This window comes from Nothobranchius furzeri, chromosome 2 (assembly GCF_043380555.1).
Source record: "Nothobranchius furzeri strain GRZ-AD chromosome 2, NfurGRZ-RIMD1, whole genome shotgun sequence".
Classification (NCBI taxonomy): domain Eukaryota; kingdom Metazoa; phylum Chordata; class Actinopteri; order Cyprinodontiformes; family Nothobranchiidae; genus Nothobranchius; species Nothobranchius furzeri.
The window spans coordinates 64,270,806-64,290,002 of NC_091742.1; the positions used below are offsets into that span (position 1 = coordinate 64,270,806).

A 19,197-nucleotide genomic window follows, 5' to 3' on the forward strand; every position below is an offset into this window, starting at 1 on the left:
CTATCAGATGCTAATGCAGGAGACAGGTGTAGGAGACTATTTTATGTTCATTCTGCCGGAAAAACTCAGAGTGACTCATTATAATCAGAAATAATAATTAAAAAATGTTTTTAGTGTTCCGTACTTCAAATAAAAGATAGAGAAAAATAAAATGAAAAAGCATTTTATATATTTATTTATGGATCTATATGACGCCTAATTATGGTGCTCTTTTGGCGTCCTCAGGAAAAGGTGTGGGTAAATGTGGACAAGTCTCTGGAGTGCATTATTCAGCGAGTGGACCAGCTGCTCCAGAAGCAGAGGAGGCCCAGCGTCGACAGTCAGGACAGCGTCCAGCGTGACCAGCAGGGTGGCAGCAGTAAGAAAGGTGACATCGGCTCTCCTTTCTGTTCTAAAGTTTGACCTTTGACCTTCCTCGTCTTTCAGTTGCAATGAAACTAAATAAATGAGTGACTTTGTTGGTTCATCTGTGCGACTTCTCTGTGAAAAGGTGAAAGTAAAAAACGAGCTTTCTGGATCAACCCAGGAAGTTTGTCCCAGGACCCCCCTCCTCCATCATCCTCTGATCCACCTTCACCTTCCTCATCATCACCGCCACACTCTTCCTCTCCTCCCGCCCCCTCTTCTGCACGTCCCCCCAGCCCCGAACAGGAAAGCCGTACGTTCATTTTCCTGCTTCGTTTTCTCTCTCCTGTGAGTCGTGTGACCTGAACAAGCTCCTCGCTGGTTTTCTCCTCAGCTTCTAGCCTGACTAGTTTCCACAGGGCAGGTGTTTAAAATCAGCTGGGCCTCAAACACTATCAAACATGTCCGCTTTGTTCACGGGGAGAAAAAAGTCTCACAAAGTCTGTGTGTGTGTGTGTATCTAGATTTGTGTTTGCGTAACTAAAGCTTTGTGTGTGTGTAACTCTTGATTTGTAACTTGTGTTAACATTTTCGTGTGTAACTTCAGCTCTTACACACTCAAATCATTGAGCACGCACACAAACATCACCTGGTACACACGGATAAAACGACACTACACACAGATCAGTTTACAAGTACAAACATCTTTTTGAGACTCTTTTCTCACCTGACTGATTTGTGCGTACATGGTGCGTTCGGATGCTGGGTGGAAGCTGGGAAATTAGAATTTCCTTTGGAATTAGTCTAAATTTGTGTTGATGGGACAAATCTGTTTTTCTGTGGAAAAATATAGTATCTCAGGATCCTGTAGTTATAAAAGATAGACGTACATGTGATTTTTAATATTCTAAAATAGTTTATTTAGACATTTGTGTTCGTGAGCCATGAAAACATAGCCAAAGGGTTATAAGAAATGACTAATAAATGGCAGAGTAGTGCTCTGACTGGAAAAAGCAGGGTTCAAACCGGGAGAAGGCACAAGAAGATGGTACGGTGTCCTGGTGATCTTTCCACTGAAGTAAGTAAAAGTAAGTCCAGCATGCTTTGCAGTCAGGTTATAATGACACGGCTATTATTTTAGACCATTTCAGATGTTTTATAGGTCTGAAAGATTGACACATCGTCCCCAGACAAGGAAGTGGCTCTTGGGCCAGTTTATGTGTCTGTACAATAATATGTAAACTCCCTAATGTTATTGTGCACACACACAAACTGGCCCGAGAAGCGTTTCCTTGTTTGGTGCATGCTGGGAGTTGTGGTCTGACTTGTTCAGTGAATTTTTTTTTTACCTTCATCAGGGTTTATGGTGCATTCAAAACCACACATTTTGACAGGCAAGTCAGTAGAGTTGTGCAATGAAGTTTCTAAATAATTTAAAACCATCCTTATTAGGTGGATTTTAAAGAGGCTGTAAGCTAACCAAGCTAAACCACAATGCTAAGCAGCATTTTTGCCCTTGATGTAATCTGAACAAATTCAAATGCAAGTCTGGCGATGCAACTAAATCATTCTATTCGTCTTACAGAGCACAAGCACTATTCTTTATTCACACCTATGTTCACAACCGCTTGTAATGGCTAACATAGCTTAGCTCACACAGACGTTAGCGCCTGCTAACACAGTATCAATCTGTCAGTCCTATAAAACATCTGAAATGGTCTAAAGCAGGGGTGTCAAACTCAAACTCACACTGGGCCGAAATGAAACTCTGGGACGGAGTCGAGGGCCAAACTTAATATTTTTTGAAAAAGTGACGGCAAATTTGCACGTTTTCTTTATCAACATGTATGCAATTTTGAACCTTTAAATTTGGAAACAAACTTATTTCTGCTTTAACACTGAATGTGGAATAACCAAATTACACACGAGCAAGTCAGTTTTAAATAAAACACATCAGCGGTATTCATTACTTGTGGTATAATCAGCATTTTTAAAATTATTCAGGATTTATGTTTTCTTGTTTATTCATTTTTCTTGTTTTTTATTCTCCTTTTTTCTCCTGTAATAAGTGTCATCGCTGCTGTGACATCTAGCTTTCCCCACTGAGGAACAATAAAGGGATTTTCTATTCTATTCATCCATCTGCAGCCTTTCCACTTCCTGTTTACTGTAGGTTAAACCTTTTCTCACGGGCCAACAACAAAATAAAAATATCATTTCATCTTAAATGAAAATGCAACATCTCACCTGTTAACTTTCATGTTTTGGAGCAGAAAAAGAGCATAAAACCAACATATTTAAAGCTCAGTTTGCTCCACTGGTTTACTGTGATGCTCACCTGTTCCAGCCAGATACCTGCATCATGGGGTTGATCTGAGCTGAGGAGGAGACTCCTGTTGTTTTGTTCATCTTCATCATGATAATGACAACATTAGATGACAACAGGTGCTCACATATGTTTGTGCTGATGAACATGTCTGAGCAGCTTGACCACGTTGTTGTGTGTCGGGGAGGAAACACGACAGCAGCCACAGAGTCATGCTGGTTTGAGCGTGTCACTGCTCGCTGGAGTTATATCAGCTCTGTCTGGACGTTAGTTTGAAAACTTTCTCTTTTAGTCGTGAACACATTACTGAGCGGCTAGAATCTCCGTTTCTGGGCTTCAACGTCAGAAAATAGCTGAGTGAACTCAGCGCTGAGTGAGAGGAGTGGTTAGTTTGTCCGAGACAGCGGAGCTGCAGACACCGGTTGCAGGTGCTGGAAAAAACACAAAGGAGGGGGCGCTTCAAAGCATCATGGGAGTTGAAGTCTTTGCGGTAAAATCGGTCAGCGGGCCAGTTTTAATATATTTTTGATATTTATCTCGTGGGCCACATAAAAATGCTCCACGGGCCGCATCTGGCCCGCGGGCCTTGTGTCTGACACATGTGGTCTAAAGCAGTGGTTCCCAACCTTTTTCCCAAGGGTTTTTTACCAGTAAAATTTCTGACGACCCCCTCCCATTCTCTCTTCCAGTACAAACAGTATTAAGAAATGATCAAATTGTTCAAGCACATTTTAATATGCTTTGATTCAATAGATACCAGTAATAGTAGGCTCCAGTACGGAACAAAGTCATTAACAAAACCAAACAGAGCATAATGTGCTTGACAGTTTGTATTACTTTTCTGAACACATTGTTTCTTGTAAACACTGATAAATCAATCATTCCTTTCAATAAACGTTTGACACATAAAAAATACACTGAGCAAAATGTACTTAAATGCGTATATTACTGTTTATACTAGATTATTTACTGTAAAGGCTGTGATTAATCAACCAGTCCCATCTTTAATGAACTTTTGACATTTGAAAATAAAACAGTGAGCTGAGCAAAATGTTCTTAAAAGTGTGTTACTCTTTCTGTACTAATTATTTCCTGTCTTAATATCAGTAAACTCTTCACTCAGGAAAAAAAGAAGTGAGCAAAATGCAGGCTGTAAACAAGTAATAAATTACATTTTAACCCCTTAAAGTGGAGAGGTCCTGGCGACCCACTGAGAGGCTTTGGCACCCCCTTGTGGGGGTCGGGACCCCCAGGTTAGGAACCACTGGTCTAAAGTAATCGCTGTCTCGTTATAACCAGACTGCAAAGTGTGCAGGTGTAACTTTTACTTCAGAGCAAAGATCACGATAGGGAGCAGAAGTCTCCTCCCTTTCCGGTCGGCTCACGGGTCCCCAGAAGAACGACATAATGAATGTAAGTCAACGGGGCTAAAAACGTTATTTTCTCATCCGCTTTGCCTTATGCCCTGGATCACACGTGTTGTACTGCTATTTAAATGAAAACTAATGATGGGTGTTTCGACCACGCCAGTCACATACTTTGAGATTTATCAGCTTGTAAACGTTTATAATTAGCATGACTACATCAGCACCTCACATATGTGACATCACCACAGAATCTCCTCTCCTCTAGCGTAGCCGCTACTTACCACATGACAAGATTTATGGTGGTTCTTTCCTCCTGAAGGAAGGATTCGATGTTTGCTGAACTTACAGCCACTTTCTCTCTGTTTTTCTCTGTTTCTGGTTGGATGACGTCACTTTCGTGAAGCGCATTTGTAGTCCTGGACTTATTTTCACACTAAACCTAAAATAGCATTTCCCCTCGTTAGAAAATTCTTCGAAGTTCTTGGAATCAAAATGTGTCGTCAAAATTCACGGACATCATATGTGGAATCCATGGCACAAAACAAGCAGAGTTAGAAAAGAGCGTTTTAGCACCGTTGACTTGCGTTCATTTTTTCATTCTTCCGGGGTCCGAAAGTATACGGGTGTGGCTTAGGCGCCCTATGACCCCGCACCTTCTTCTTGTGCCTTCTCCCGGTTTGAACCCTGCTTTTTCCAGTCAGAGCACCACTCTGCCATTTATTAATCATTTCTTATGGCTACGTTTTCATGGCTCATGAACACAAATGTCTAAATAAACTATTTTAGAATATTAACGTCTATCTTTTATAACTACAGGATCCTGAGATACAATATTTTTCCACAGAAAAACAGATTTGTCCCATCAACACAAATTTAGACTAATTCCAAAGGAAATTCTAATTTCCCAGCTTCCACCCAGCATTCGAACGCACCATGTACGCACAAATCAGTCAGGTGGGAAAAGAGTCTCAAAAAGATTTTTGTACTTGTAAACTGATCTGTGTGTAGTGTAGTTTTGTCCGTGTGTACCAGGTGATGTGTGTGCTCAATGATTTGTATGTGTAGGAGCTGAAGTTACACACGAAAATGTAAACACAAGTTACAAATCAAGAGTTACACACACACACACACACACACACAAATATAAATACACACACACAGACCTTTTGAAACGTTTTTTTCCCCATGTTTGTTGTTGTCAGTGTTAACGTCCAGCAGCTATATTTGAATATTTGTGCTTTTTTTGTTTGCAAACCGCGGACAAAGGCCTCCAAACTCTTATTTTGGACTAAGGTTTGCAGGATTATGGGGAAAAGGACTCGTTTAGAGGCAGGAGAAGCCTCTAGGAGTTAATTGTTTTTCCTACATTTTGACCGCGGTCTGCTGTGTTTTCTGCGTGTGTCCTCTGTGCTTCCGCTAACCATGCATGTTGATCCTCCACCCCTTCTTCCAGATGGAAGCCCTTGTGCTGAGGAGGCGTACCCAGGTAAGAGCTGCCAGTCCTACGTGTATTGTGTGAGCTGTGCAGCAGAGCTAGTGTAACGTGCATTTTAAGGATTAGAGTTGAGTACACCTGTAATTATTCAAACAACCTGTTCTCTGCGGCAGCACAAGTCACACACCAGGTCACAACCAGGTAGCTATGCCGTCACGCACTAGATAACAATTTTTACACTTTTTGAGAAATACATGAGTTGTGGTTGTTGAACATCATTTTATGCACAAGCGTGTGGTGAAGGACTCTAATATTTAGCTGAATATCTCTAAATCTGACAGACTTGGAGCCATTTTTCAAAGCTAGGTTTGCTGTTGCGGCCACCTTTAAAAGTGAATCCATGGCAGAACAGCTCTTCCTAGTGATGAGACAGGATGCTAAACACCAAGATAACTAAACCTAAATCTACGTTTAACATCAAAAAGTAATGACTAAAGTTGGCTTTTAATTCAATTCAGTTCAAAAATACTTTATTAATCCCAGAGGGAAATTGATTGCTGTAGTAGCTCAGAATAATAATAATAGTAATCACAGTGGCGGTTCTACATCGAATTACTCCCCGGGCGAGGCCCCCTTTGAGCGCCCCCCCCCCCCAACCACCCCCCCACCACCACCACACCACCCCACCTGCATGAACACACGCATGTTTTCTACAAACCGGCATGTTTTATTAGAACGACTATTGAACATTCATTTTTCTAAGTTGCACATATTTACATTAATTACTATGAAGTTGTCAGAATGTAAAGCACTATACATTATATACTGTATCAGTATATATAGAATCAAATATACAAAAACAAACAATAACTAAATATTAAGAATATATGAACATAATAGATAATAAATATTCTAAATAGCAAAAATATTTCACACATAACAAACTAAAGATAATCACTACAGCATTGCACTTAGAATAGAAAACACAAACTAAAATTAAAACCTAATCTTGATGCAACGTCATAAATAATGTCATCACATGAAATCTGCTCCCCTACTGAGTGATTGATACTAATCAGAGCCAGGTGAGTGAGCCGCCCCTGAAACACAGGTGACCTCAGGTATGACTTGATCAAGTTTTGAAAAGCTCCTCTCAGCTTGAGCCACAGTGACTGGCAGAGCAGTCCAAAAGTTGGGGTAGATCTCCAATAGATCTTTATCATGATCCATAATATTTTAGAATTGCCTCTGAAATTGTAATTTAAACTGACATAAAAAACTGTAGACTAACAAAAATGCCAACTTTTACAGAACAAATCATGTAAAAAAAAAAATCAGTGCAGCCATCTGCAATAAATAACCAGGATAGTTAGTGGTGACTGGGGTGTTTTCTTCTGCTTGTAGAGTTGTTTTATTTATTATTATGTGAACATGATCAACATGTTTGTTGTTGTTCAGGCAGGCCACAGGCTGCAGCGAGCATTTAACAAATCCTAGTTTGAATCAGTAAAAAATGATTCAAGGACTTTTTTCGAACCATTTGAATATTCGTTTCAATATTTCAGCCCTATTAGCTCTGTTAGCAATTAGTTGACCGCATTTAACCGTTAAAATCCCAGTTAACTGGTTCAAAAAATTGAAAACATTCATCATGAGAGCTACATACCTTTATCTTTCTCCTCTTTTTTCTTTTTTCCCCCCTGAATGGGGCACCTGGTGGTTTTAGCCTTTTTATGTTCATCTCTTCTGTTTGGCTCTTGACTCAGTAAGTTTCCTTTAGTCAGGACTAAACTATTTGACCTTGATGGGGGGGGTGACCACAAAATCGTTTTGTTTTTCCTTTTTTTATTCGGCCATTTCACACAATTCAGAGAAACCTGAAAGAATGATAGGCCTGTGTTTATGATATTATGAATGAAATATGGAAGAACGTTAAGATGTGATTGACTTTAGCCATGTTAATACAGTTGATTCAGCCCCTGCACGCTCATTTCATTTGGGAAAGACGCAGAGGTGAATTCCCCCGCCGCACCCCTCCCCTTCCTGTTCTTCATAGACACACGGTGCACGTGAACGTTCTCAGTCAGCAGGAGCGCCTGCAGCTGCAGGGGGCGCCAACTTGCTGTTTCCAATCCAGACACTGTCATATGACAGATAGAATAGAAAACCTCGGTGCGGCGCAGATTTCCTTTTTTTTTTTTTTACTCCGCGCTTGTGCGCCCCTTTTGTGTCATGAAAAAATGCCGCCCCGGGCAACTGCCCTGTCTGCCCGTGCCTAAAACCGCTACTGAGTAATCAAGTCATCAAAGAGTTGTTGTATATTACAATGGCTGTTGGCAGGAAGGATCTCCAGTAGCGGTCAGTGTTGCAGCGAAACTGAAGAAGCCTCTGACTGAAGACACTCTTCTGTTGTCGGACAGTCTTGTGAAGAGAATGCTCAGGGTTGTCCATACTTTTCTTGATTTTCTGGAGAATCCTTCTTTGCATCATCTCCTCCAGTGGTTCCGAAACTGCCGAAACTCTGCCTGAGTCCTTGAAAGGGCTTGGAGTTCCTCCATCTTGTTGGCCAGTGATCTCACATTGCCCATTATGATCGATGGAAGAGATGGTTTGAATTTCCTCTCTCACTGTCTCCGTTTTGCTCCCGCTCTGCATCCACGCTTCTTGCGTTTTAGCTCATTTGGGATTTGTGGCTTCAGTTGAGGTAATATTTCAGCCTTTCCAATGTTAATCAGCTGCTCCCGATTGTAAACCAGCTTGTTGCCATGCAGGGCCATTGCTAGCTATTTTGGTGCCCTAAGCACAAAGGCTTTGTGGTATTTCTGTTACAAAACAGCACAGATGGGCCTATCTGACCTCACAGGGGAAACTTTATTTTACTTGAGAAAGATGTTTTAAGATGAACTTATTAAAACAAAAAACATCTTCAAACTCTTCAAGGTCTATTTTTTAGATGAACAACCTTTAACACTGTTCAGACTTATTTTTTGATACAAGTCACATGAACAGGCTGAATAAAAGGATATTTCCCTTTGTTGAATTTAACTATTTCTTCTTTAAAGAAGTGCTGATTCAGAAGAGAATAACTGCATTTAGGAAGATGATGACTTGCTACGTTTTTTCTCCAGCAATAAAAAAAGCTCTAAAGCTTCTCTGAGTTTCTCTCCCTCTCAGCCTCTCTCACTCAGCTACTAATGAACGCCCGGTAGGCAGGGCCAGATTAACACTTTGTTGTACCCTGGGCAACAATATTCAAGGGCTCCATCATCACGACCCAAGGATCACCATAATATGGTCACATACAGAATATTTTACTGTAGTATGCAGTAAATATACTCAATACTTGAATGCCTGACATCGCGTAACCCTCTCAGGGTAACCTTTGACCCACCTCGTGTGGACTGACCAATGAGGAGAGGGTCTTAACTTGAGGCCCTCTCTTCACTGGTCAGTCTGCATGAGACTGACTCTCAACTGACGTTCAAAGTCATAGGCAGCGAAGCGTCTCTGTTCAGCGCAAAAGCCCGGGTGGACAGTTTGTTTAATATAGGGTGATCATATTTCCATTTCCAAAAAAGAGGACAGGGGATCTGTGCCTATGACGTCACATTTTGCCTTGGCCCCCAAAATGTCTTGAAACGGCCCTGGGTGTGTGACTGAGTTTTGAAGGTGATCTGAGCTGTATCAGATGTATAAATATTACGTGTGTGTAACTTATTGTTTTATACAGGTAAAAACGTGTAGTGGAGATAAATCTACCTACATTTTACTTTTCAACACTTTGTTTAGTTTTCTTGTTTTTATTAAACTATTTTCCTGTCCTGTCTGTCTCTCATCTTCTTGCATCTCCTCTAAACTCTCCAGAAAACCTGTTGCCTGGATTCTTACTTTTTCACCTCATCAGTTACTTTTGAGCAGATCAAAGGGATCTCCTGACCGCAAAGCGGAGAGCGCGTTTCGATGCTGCGTCAGTGAGGTGAAATCACCACAGCACAGGTGATGAGCTCCGCAGTAGCAGAGCGCTCCAGGCACAAATAAGACTGAAAGTAGAGAACATGTGTGGACATGAACGATCGTGTGTAAATTATAGTTTTTTGGTTGCGCCACTTTGAGAATGGACCGTGCGCTGGACGCAGCTGCCTGAATCGCTGCGCAACAACGATCAGCGCTGTGCTGCTGTCTGTGCTCTCTGCTCTCTGCTCAAAAGAGTCCATAAATGATGTACCTATGATTCTACCTATAGGTAGAAAACTTTTTTCCGGCTTCCCTGGATGTGTAGGATATACAGCTCCCCCATCCCTGCTCCTGGATGAAAAGCCGGACATTTTCATCACTACAAGAACCCCCAGGCCGGACGCCCCGGACAGAGAGTGAAAAGTGGACACGGTCCATCTCCTTTCCTTTTTGTATTGTTTTCTCTCTGTAAACATGCTGTTAACTTGCTTTGCACATCTTCTAATTGAAATCTGTCTTTATCATATATATATATATATATATATACATTATTTTTTCATAAGCTTGCATTTGGTGCCCCTCCCCCAGCGTGGTGCCCTACTCGCTGTGCGTGGTGTGCGTGTATGGAGCGCCAGCGCTGTTGCCATGGTTACGCATCACAACAAATGCTCAAAAAGTGAAAAAAGCTAAAAAAAAATAGCAGTAAAAATCCTCCAAGCTTCACAGCACCAGAAACAGAACAGTAACGTGTCCAAAAAATACAGTTTTTCTTGAGAAACTAGAAGAAAAAAATGCCCAAGAAAAGGCAAAACTTACATATAGTCAACAGAGCTACTCCAACATGCAGCCACCCAGAGCAGCACAGTTCCGGAAATAAATCGAGAATCGATTCTGAATCGAATCGGCACCCCGTGAATCGGAATCAAATCGTGAGTTGCTCTGAGATTCACATCCCTACGATCTGTACTGCCGATTTTTATGGGACAGTTTTAAAGGTCGATTTTAGACGTTGTCCACTTTATTTTTATGCCACTAATAACATCAGTTCATGCACAAAATTTCTGAAGCCGAATCAATCTTTGAACTCTGAACTGTTAACTGCAGCTCAGTGGTAGAGTGTCCGCCCTGAGACTGGGAGATCAGGGTTCGATTCCTGGTCGGGTTAACCAAACACTTTGACAAAATGGAAACCAGTGCCTCCCTGCTTGGGGGTTAAACCACCAAATGGTTCCCGAGCGCGGCTGTGTCTGCAGCTCACCGCTCCCTCAGGGGATGGGTCATATGCGGAGAACAAATTTCGCACACACACTAGTGTGTGTGACAACTAATGGGACTTTGACTTTAAATCTTAACTTTGTGAACTGCTCAGTGTTAAAAGCAGATGCCCAAAATAAAGTTAATTTAGAGTATTTATCATGCAGGTGTTATTAGTGAACGTAAAAATACATTAAAATTAAATTCTCTTAAAATTCACTAAGGACAAATATCCGCTGATGCCAATGTATAAAAACATTACATCTGTCTGCTCCTAGAAAGAAGTATAACTCATGTAGTCCAATGCCAGTTTTGTAATATAATTCATGTTTTATCTGCTTAGACAAATTATCATCAACTGATCCAAGAACAGGATTCATTTATCCCTTCCACTTTCCTATCAGGTGACCCCACCAGGACAGGGGGTGGTTAAACGGCGTTTACAGTTTTTGCCTTGGCAGGGGTGAAGTGATGCACCCCTTAAAAAGTATTAAAATAAAAATACACCAGAGGCCCATCTGACCCCATTAACAATGCAGGAGGGTTATTCATTAATGGAGGTAGGTAGATGCCTTCATAAGAAGAAGTGGGCTGGATATTCCTGCTGTGTTATGCAAGGTTTTCCCAAACCGGAACAAACAAACCACTCAGCACGCAAAGATTTTCGCCTTCTGTTGCTGGGAGCACCGGTCCCCTTCGCGTCACGTCTTCATTCCTACCTCCACAAACCGTCTTCCAAGTCTGATTGCCAGCAGTGCTAGCCCTAGCTTCGCACTTATCCTTCTTCCTCTTATCTGGAGTTGGGTCATGGGGTCAGCAGCCTAATGAGCATTTTTCTGCCATTACCTACTTGGCACATTGCGATTTTAAACCATGTCCTCTAAAAAACAACTCGGAGGTCTCTGCCTTTTTCAGCATCTGCTTTTTCGTGGTTCGAAGCGTACCGAGCCGGGGTGAAAATGCGAGGTCAGCGACTGTCGGGTCACAAATCCAATTCCAATGTATTTATAAAGCACTAATAAAAACAACGTACACCAAAGTGCTGTACTTTAAAAATGATACATACAATGGGAGTAAAGCAATACGTTGTAAAAAACTAAGCTTCTGCTCATTGAATGCCACATCTGACATCGCGCAGCTGCTCTTGTCCTCACAGTGAATTAAATTACGATATACTGGGACAGAAAAAACTTTTAATGTTATTGTGGATGCCTTTTTGTGCTGATCAGTGACATCACTCTCTGCAGCAGCAGTCTCGGTATGCTGACCAGGGTATCTGCGGGTCCTTAAAAAGTCTTAAATTTGCTTTTCCAAATTTAAGGCCTTAAAAATCCTTAAAAATGACAAATAATCCTTAAATACAGTTTCCAAAGGTCTTAAATTACCAAAGACCCAATGAACAAAATTATTTTGTTTCTATTAAATTTTGTGAATTTCTAGTTAGTATTCAGCATTTTTTGTGTATGATACTTACATAAGCAGAACTGTACACATTCGGTTGGTTGTGAAAGGGGACTAATTTTAGATGAGCACATTAGCTGGTTAAGCTAGTGGGAGCTTGCGCCATGGGGAAGTGCAAGTTTAATGGTAACTGGATGGTTAATCCCACTTTTGCGATGTGGTTCCAGGCAATAGCTAGAAATTATAGCTTAAATTAAATTTCAAAAGTAGCTTAAATTTGGTCAAAGTGGCCTTAAGAAAGGTCCTAAAAAGTCTTAAATTTGGCTCCCTTAAACCTGCAGATACCCTGGCTGACCTGCGCAGTCCTGAAAGGCCTGAACAGCTGAGAGGACCGGGACAGCATTATCTTCCCCATCCCAGAATTTAACCCGAAATCCCTGCAGTAGCTATGGTCATGCTTCTGAGTACCAGTTGAAAGATGCGCCGCAGCGTTCTGGACCAGCTGCAGGTGTGAGATCCAGGACCGTGCGATACCTGCATGCAGGGCATTACAGTAATCCTCTAGCTGCCACAAAGGCATGAGCCAAGAGTTCAGAGTGATGTTTTTATCTTGGCTAGTGGTCTCAAATGAAAAGAATAACCCTCAGCACAGAACTTACGTGTTTATCAAATCTAAAATTTCCATCCATTTTCACGCCTAGATTAGACACCGCAGGCTACAGGAACTGGTTCAGTCACCACCTGCGTTACCTGGCCCAATTAGCACAACTTTGGTTTAGTTTCATTGGAATGCAGAAAGACTTGACTAAGGCACTCCAATACACAAGTTATTCTCACGGCTAAGGGGCATGTAGATTTGGCTGTCATCACTTGGTTGGTTAGGGGGTGGAGTCACTGGGTGCTCCAGAGTTTTCTGGTCAAAATCAAATCAAATCGCTTTTATTGTCACGTCACATGTGCAGGTACACTGGTACAGTACATGTGAGTGAAATTCTTGTGTGCGAGCTTCACAGCAACAGTTGTGCAAAATACAATAACGTAAAAACAAGCAAAATATAAAAATGGCTGATCTAAGTAATAATATATATATAGTATGTAAGGTATATACATTCCTAAATGTGTGTGCTAAGTATTTTATTTTTTATTTTTCTACGTGTGTGCATGTGAGTGTGTGTATAATGCGTACATACATATTCAACAAATGAATAAAGTAAACAATAAGGTAAGAGATATAAAATGTACAGAGGTTGGTATGTGCAAATCAGTGGCATTAATGTACAGTATGGAGTGTGTAATGTTGGAGTTTCAGTAGTGAGGGTGAGGTGTCTGTGAAGTGTTCAGCAGTCTGATGGCCTGATGGAAAAAGCTGTCTCTCAGCTTTTTCCATCTGGATCTCCAAAAAGCCACCGACTTAGCGGGATGATCAACATTACCACGGGCGCCATTGTTGTGTTCTGTTTCTGTGTCTAAAAATCTGCTCCGGTTTACGGTTCTGTCACGACCTATTTGTCTGCTTCCAGGTGAGTGGAGCGAGGCGCTGTACCCCCTCCTCACCACGCTCACCGAGTGCGTCGCCATGATGAGCGACAAGGCCAAGAAGTCCATGGTGTTCCTACTGATGCAGGACAGCGCCCCCACCATCGCCATGGACGTGTCGCTGCAGTACCGCCGGGACGTCGTCTTCTGCCAGGCGGTCAGCGCATGCACACACACACACACACACACACAGAGAGAGAGAGAGATGCTCGCCCATACAAATTAACTCAAACCATCCAGATGACTCAGACTATTAATATAAAAAAGGCGCAGAACTCAGATTTAAATTTTTATTAAAAACAACAGAGAAAATATGAAAGATTTCACACGTTTCAGAGCCTCTGAGTCGCTGCATTGTATTTATGTAGCAGCTTAGGTTTTGTAGCCCACCTTATGCACCTGTTAGACCTGAATCACCTGTCATTAGTAATGCAGTGCCTCTGATCCAAACCACAGATTACTGACTCATGAAGTTCGCTGCTGCAGGGGTTTTCCAGCATCCTGCTGTTCGTTCATCTCAGATTTCTAGTTTTCCAGCAGCAAAACGCTCAAACCTTCTTTAGTTAACTTGGTTATCAAATGGAAGCGTTGAGTTTCTACCAGTTACATTTTCATACAGAACGGTGCTAAAGTGGCAGAGGAGTTGAGTACCTACCCTGTAACTCTCTCCTCGACTCTTATTTTTGTCGTGATTAAAGTGTTAGCATGACTTCTGTCTATGTTAGGTTTTTTTCAAATGTTTTAACTTCTGTTTTATTATTGCTTTGATCGTAGATTTTGTTGTTTAGCGGCTCTCTTAAGTGTTTTGTTGAGCCTTCTGGGCCACCGTATTACAAGAATTGACATAAAGAGTTTAATAAGGCGTGATTACAGCTGGAACGCCCCTCCACCCTCGAAGCAGAGGACGCCGTTCTGTTAGGAGCTGAGGATCCTAGAAAATGCTTGAATCTTAAGGTGGTATTTAAAAATGTGATTGCAGCGATTGAACATAGAGATACTCCTAAGTAAAAAAAAATAGCAGATGTTTGGTGTGATTGGCTTAATCAGTGATCGGTGTATTTTAAACTCAAGAACTAGATTTTCTTTCTGGTGTAAAGTCACTTAGTGCTAGTTCCTGCTCGCAGATCTTCCCTGTGGAAGTCTTCTTTTCCAAATATGACTGAATACATTTGTTTTCTGGTTACTTTAGATCAGGGGTGTCAAACTCATTTTAGCTCAGGGGCCACATTGAGGGAAATCTAGTCCCAAGTGGGCCGGACCAGTAAATTAAAAAAAACTTCAGATTGTTTTCTTTGTTTTAATACAATCAACATAAAACAAGGCTGGAGCCTGAGGACAGTGTATCCAAAATAGTACAAGTACAACACCTGAAGTGAACTTGAAAATTTGAAAGAAAAAATAAATCTATAAATAAAAAAAACATTCCTTAGTGATTCAAAGAGCTTACAGATCACATGGCTAGATCAGTTTCATGCAGCACTTAAAGTATATTTGACTCATTTTACTTAACATCTTTTAGCTTTCACCAGCACATCAACATCAGAAGTCACATCCTGAGTAGCAGCCAACTTCAGGATGTGATTCAGGTTCTTGTGTGAGCCTTGAGCGCAGCTTTGTTTTATTTATACTCATTACAGAGAACTTGCTCACAAAGAAGTTTATTTTCACTCTACATTGTAAAGTATGAAAATAAAGTTTACACAACCATCTCGCGGGCCGGATTTAACCCACTTGCGGGCCGCATCCGGCCCGCGGGCCGTATATTTGACACCCCTGCTTTAGATCCTTCTGCAGGCCAGAGCCTTATAGAAATGGGTGCTCAGTTCTGCTAAAGGTTAAACAACCCTGAGACAAACAAACAGCACACAGAAACATCTCTGCAGTTATAATAACTTACTGGGTGTCAAACGTTAGGAGGATTTGTAATCTAAACAAATAAACGTTCATCATGTGCCGAGTCTGCTGTAGTTTGTAGGAATGTGAGTATTTCCTGTTTTACGTCATAAACACTTCAGCTAGATGAGGTATAGTAAGTGTCTTGTGTTTCTGTTGCTTCAGCTCACCGCTCTGATCTGCGGTTTCATCATCAAATTGAGGAACTGTCTCCGTGACGACGGCTTCCTGAGGCAGCTCTACACCATCGGCCTCCTGGCTCAGTTTGAGTCTCTGCTCAGCACTCATGGTACGATCCAGCTTCTCACACACACACACACACACACACACACACACACACACACACACACACACACACTGCCCTCTCTGAGTCGGTTAAGTCTGTGCGTTTGTGTTCCAGGGGATGAACTCGGCATGTTGGAGGACATGACCGTCGGTGTCATGGATCTGCGGAACGTCACCTTTAAGGTGGAAATACGTTGTCCTTCCAAATGTCCCTGATGAAGGCCCAAAGAACTTTATTGACTTTGGGTTTCATGAGGATTAATTTGTGTGTTTAGTACCCAGCCCAACTCTTCATCCATTAGTCACTGTGAACACTTTTCTAGATCCGTGTTTTTAGTAAATCTGAGGAAAGGTTTTAGGAGTAATTCATGAATGGTTATTTCTTTCATAAAGGTCACCCAAGCCACTGGTAGCTCCGCCCCCGACATGCTGCCCATCATCACAGGAAACAGAGACGGCTTCAACGTGCGCGTACCGCTGCCGGGATCCATGTTCGACGCGTTGCCGCGGGAGATCCAGAGCGGGATGCTGCTGAGGGTCCAGCCGGTGCTTTTCAATGTTGGCATCAACGAGCAGCAGACGCTGGCGGAGAAGTGAGTCAGACCCCTTTAAGGCACCACAGAGAGGTCCATTCAGGGATAAAGCTGAGTTTGTCCCTGTTAGGTTTGGAGACACATCCCTGCAGGAAATCATCAACGCCGAGAGTCTCTCCAGGCTGAACTCGTACTACCAACAGTTCAAAGAAGTCCTGCCTGAAGACTGTGAGTCAGATAATATCTGGTTTTCCTTCAGTCTGAACCGTTTAATCCTGATTCCCTTCTCGTCTCCATTCAGGCCTCCCAAGGTCTCGCTCCCAGACCTGTCTCCCCGAGCTGCTGAGATTTTTGGACCAGAACGTTAGCGCCAGGAAAAACAAGAACGTGGACATCCTCTGGCAGGCCGCTGAGGTGAAGAGACTTCCGCTTTAATCCCTCTTTAGGGTTCAAGGATTTCATTTAATCCCAGCACACATAATCTGATCAGGACCTCTTGTCTTAGATCTGCCGGCGGCTGAATGGCGTTCGCTTCACCAGCTGCAAGAGCGCCAAAGACCGCACCTCCATGTCGGTGACGCTGGAGCAGTGCCTGATCCTGCAGCACGAGCACGGCATGGCGCCGCAGGTCTTCACTCAGGCCCTGGACTGCATGCGCAGGTAGGACGCCCGCCCTCGCAGCGCCCGACCACATGAGTTTGTCCCAAAGAAAAGGAGTGAAAGTTTGAACTTCAGCCGTCCGTTTTAGCAGTTTTCTGTTAAAAAAAAACTAGGATTCTCGTTACACATTTATTGTTCTAATGATCTTTGAGGAGTGAAATTCAAAGTCCTCCTTTTTATTTTAACTTGACACTTTTCTTTCCATTTAAATCGGTATTAGTTTATTTCTGTAGTGCAAAACGAGAGTCGTCTCGAGGTACTTCACAATGTAAACTTTCACATTTAGGCCTAGTCCACACGTAGCCGGTTTTTTTTTTTAAACGAATATCCGCCCCTCCAAAAACTTGCATCCACACCACCTCGTTTAAAAAAAAAACTGTCCACACGTACCCGGATAAATACGTTGTTAAGGACATGCCAGACCTGTAGGCGGCAGTACTTCCCCCGTTCTTAACCTCGTCCTTCGTCTGTGGTCTTCCGCAAGGAGCAGTAATTCCGCTTGCAAAAACAAACAAGCAGAAAGCGCTTGGACAATTGATAAAGCGAGCGCAGCTCTGAGGGCATCCATGCTGTCGGCTAGTGTAAACACAGGTCGTACACGTGATGTCAGCATTTTTTTGTCGTGGAAAGTGACGTTGCAGAGCTTAAATCTCCGGTTTTGTCCGTCCACACGCAGACACCCAAAACGGAGAAAACGCAGACCTTCACTTTGGCCTGAGTTTTTAAAAAGATCCGTTTTCGTGTGAAAAAACTCAGTTTTCGTGTGGATGACAGGCCAAAACGTAGAAAAATATCTACGTTTTGGCAGATCCCCGGCTACGTGTGGACAGGGCCTGAGCCTACTTATCAGTGCACTGATCCTGTTTAAGGAAACCCAGCCGACTGCATCGAGTCACTGACTTGCTGTGTCAGAGGCTCTACAGCAGGAGTGGGGAACCCTGGCCCTCGAGGGCCGGTATCCTGCACGTCTTTGCTCCAACACTTCTGATTCAGTGGTTGAGTCACCTGTGCAGCAGCTCATCAGGCTCTGCAGAAGCCTGTTAATCACCTGCTGATTGAAATCAGGTGCGATGATGCAGGGTTGAAACTAGGGCAGCAACTAATGACTGTTTTAAGAGTCAACTAGTCACCAATTAGTCGACTAATTGGATAATTATTACATTTTTCTTAAATTTAGCATGAGATTGCTTTAATTATGTGAAAAATGATAAACACAAGAAAGATGGGTACTTCAATGGAAAATGCATATTTTATTGAACTTTGCTGCTGATAGGCCAAGTCATACTAACAATGAATAAAAATGCCCCGTCTAACACCAATTAGGCACAGTGCCCAGTCAGTACAGACATAAATGCATGAATAAAATAAAATTACTTTTGTCAGGCACAGTCGGGCATAACATTAAATCTCTTTTTTTAAAGCGAAAATACATTTAAAAAAATATACATTCAAAACAAAACGTATTGGCTTTCATGTTATTTACATCTTACCGAGGTGAGTCAGACTCTGTTTCATTCAACTGTCTGACGTGCTTTCTCGTTAAGTGTTCATGCATCACCGAGGTGCTGCCGTGATACGCGAGGACTGTTTTGCAAATAATGCAGCTACTGTAATTTCCAGACTATAAGTTGCACTTTTTTTCATAGTCCTGCTGGTCCTGCGAATTACCGTAATTACCGGACTGTAGAGCGCACCTCAAAATAAGCCGCACCGGGCCAAAAGCCGCAGATATCTACTGAATTGAAAACGTAGTTTAACTAAACGTAACTGAACTGATCAGTATCAGACAAAACAGAAAACTTATTGATTAGTTTATTCATCGTCCTCCTGCGCACTGAAACCACCGAAGTCATCTTCTTCAGTGTCGGAGTTGAACAGCCTCAGAAGAGCTTCGTCACATACCTTTTCTGTGGCGATGTCAGTGTCGTTGTCATCATCCACGGGTGAAGCTGGGAAACAGTTTTACTGTGAAAAACATCCTCCTGGGCGCTTTCCGTAGCGCTCCTATAACCATTCCTTCATTAGACTTTCCAGCATCCATCCCATCTGGTTGACTAAAGCCGCACCTCATTTTAAGCTGCATGATTCAAAGCGTGGGAAAAAGTAGCGGCTTATAGTCCAGAAATATACCCAAGTGATTTTAAACCACGCTGCTGCGGGCTGGCTCTGGACCAGGAATGAGCTCCCCTGCCCTGCCATCACCTACTG

At 42.4% G+C, this 19,197-nt stretch overlaps 1 protein-coding gene across 12 annotated transcripts in view; it reads left to right on the forward strand.

The window, feature by feature from the left end:
* Window positions 1–19,197, forward strand: part of inpp4ab (inositol polyphosphate-4-phosphatase type I Ab) — a 64,900-nt gene that overhangs the window by 36,838 nt on the left and 8,865 nt on the right. For 7 of the 12 annotated variants that reach the window (XM_015946635.3, XM_015946630.3, XM_015946632.3 and 4 more), the window contains 10 exons: window positions 226–367; window positions 491–658; window positions 5,492–5,524; window positions 13,603–13,775; window positions 15,677–15,800; window positions 15,912–15,979; window positions 16,190–16,389; window positions 16,460–16,557; window positions 16,631–16,743; window positions 16,835–16,989. In XM_015946635.3, coding sequence (XP_015802121.3) covers window positions 226–367; window positions 491–658; window positions 5,492–5,524; window positions 13,603–13,775; window positions 15,677–15,800; window positions 15,912–15,979; window positions 16,190–16,389; window positions 16,460–16,557; window positions 16,631–16,743; window positions 16,835–16,989 — 1,274 coding nt within the window. The remainder of the gene's footprint in view (window positions 1–225; window positions 368–490; window positions 659–5,491; window positions 5,525–13,602; window positions 13,776–15,676; window positions 15,801–15,911; window positions 15,980–16,189; window positions 16,390–16,459; window positions 16,558–16,630; window positions 16,744–16,834; window positions 16,990–19,197) is intronic. The other 5 variants (XM_054747596.2, XM_015946636.3, XM_015946638.3 and 2 more) reach the window with 3 other exon arrangements.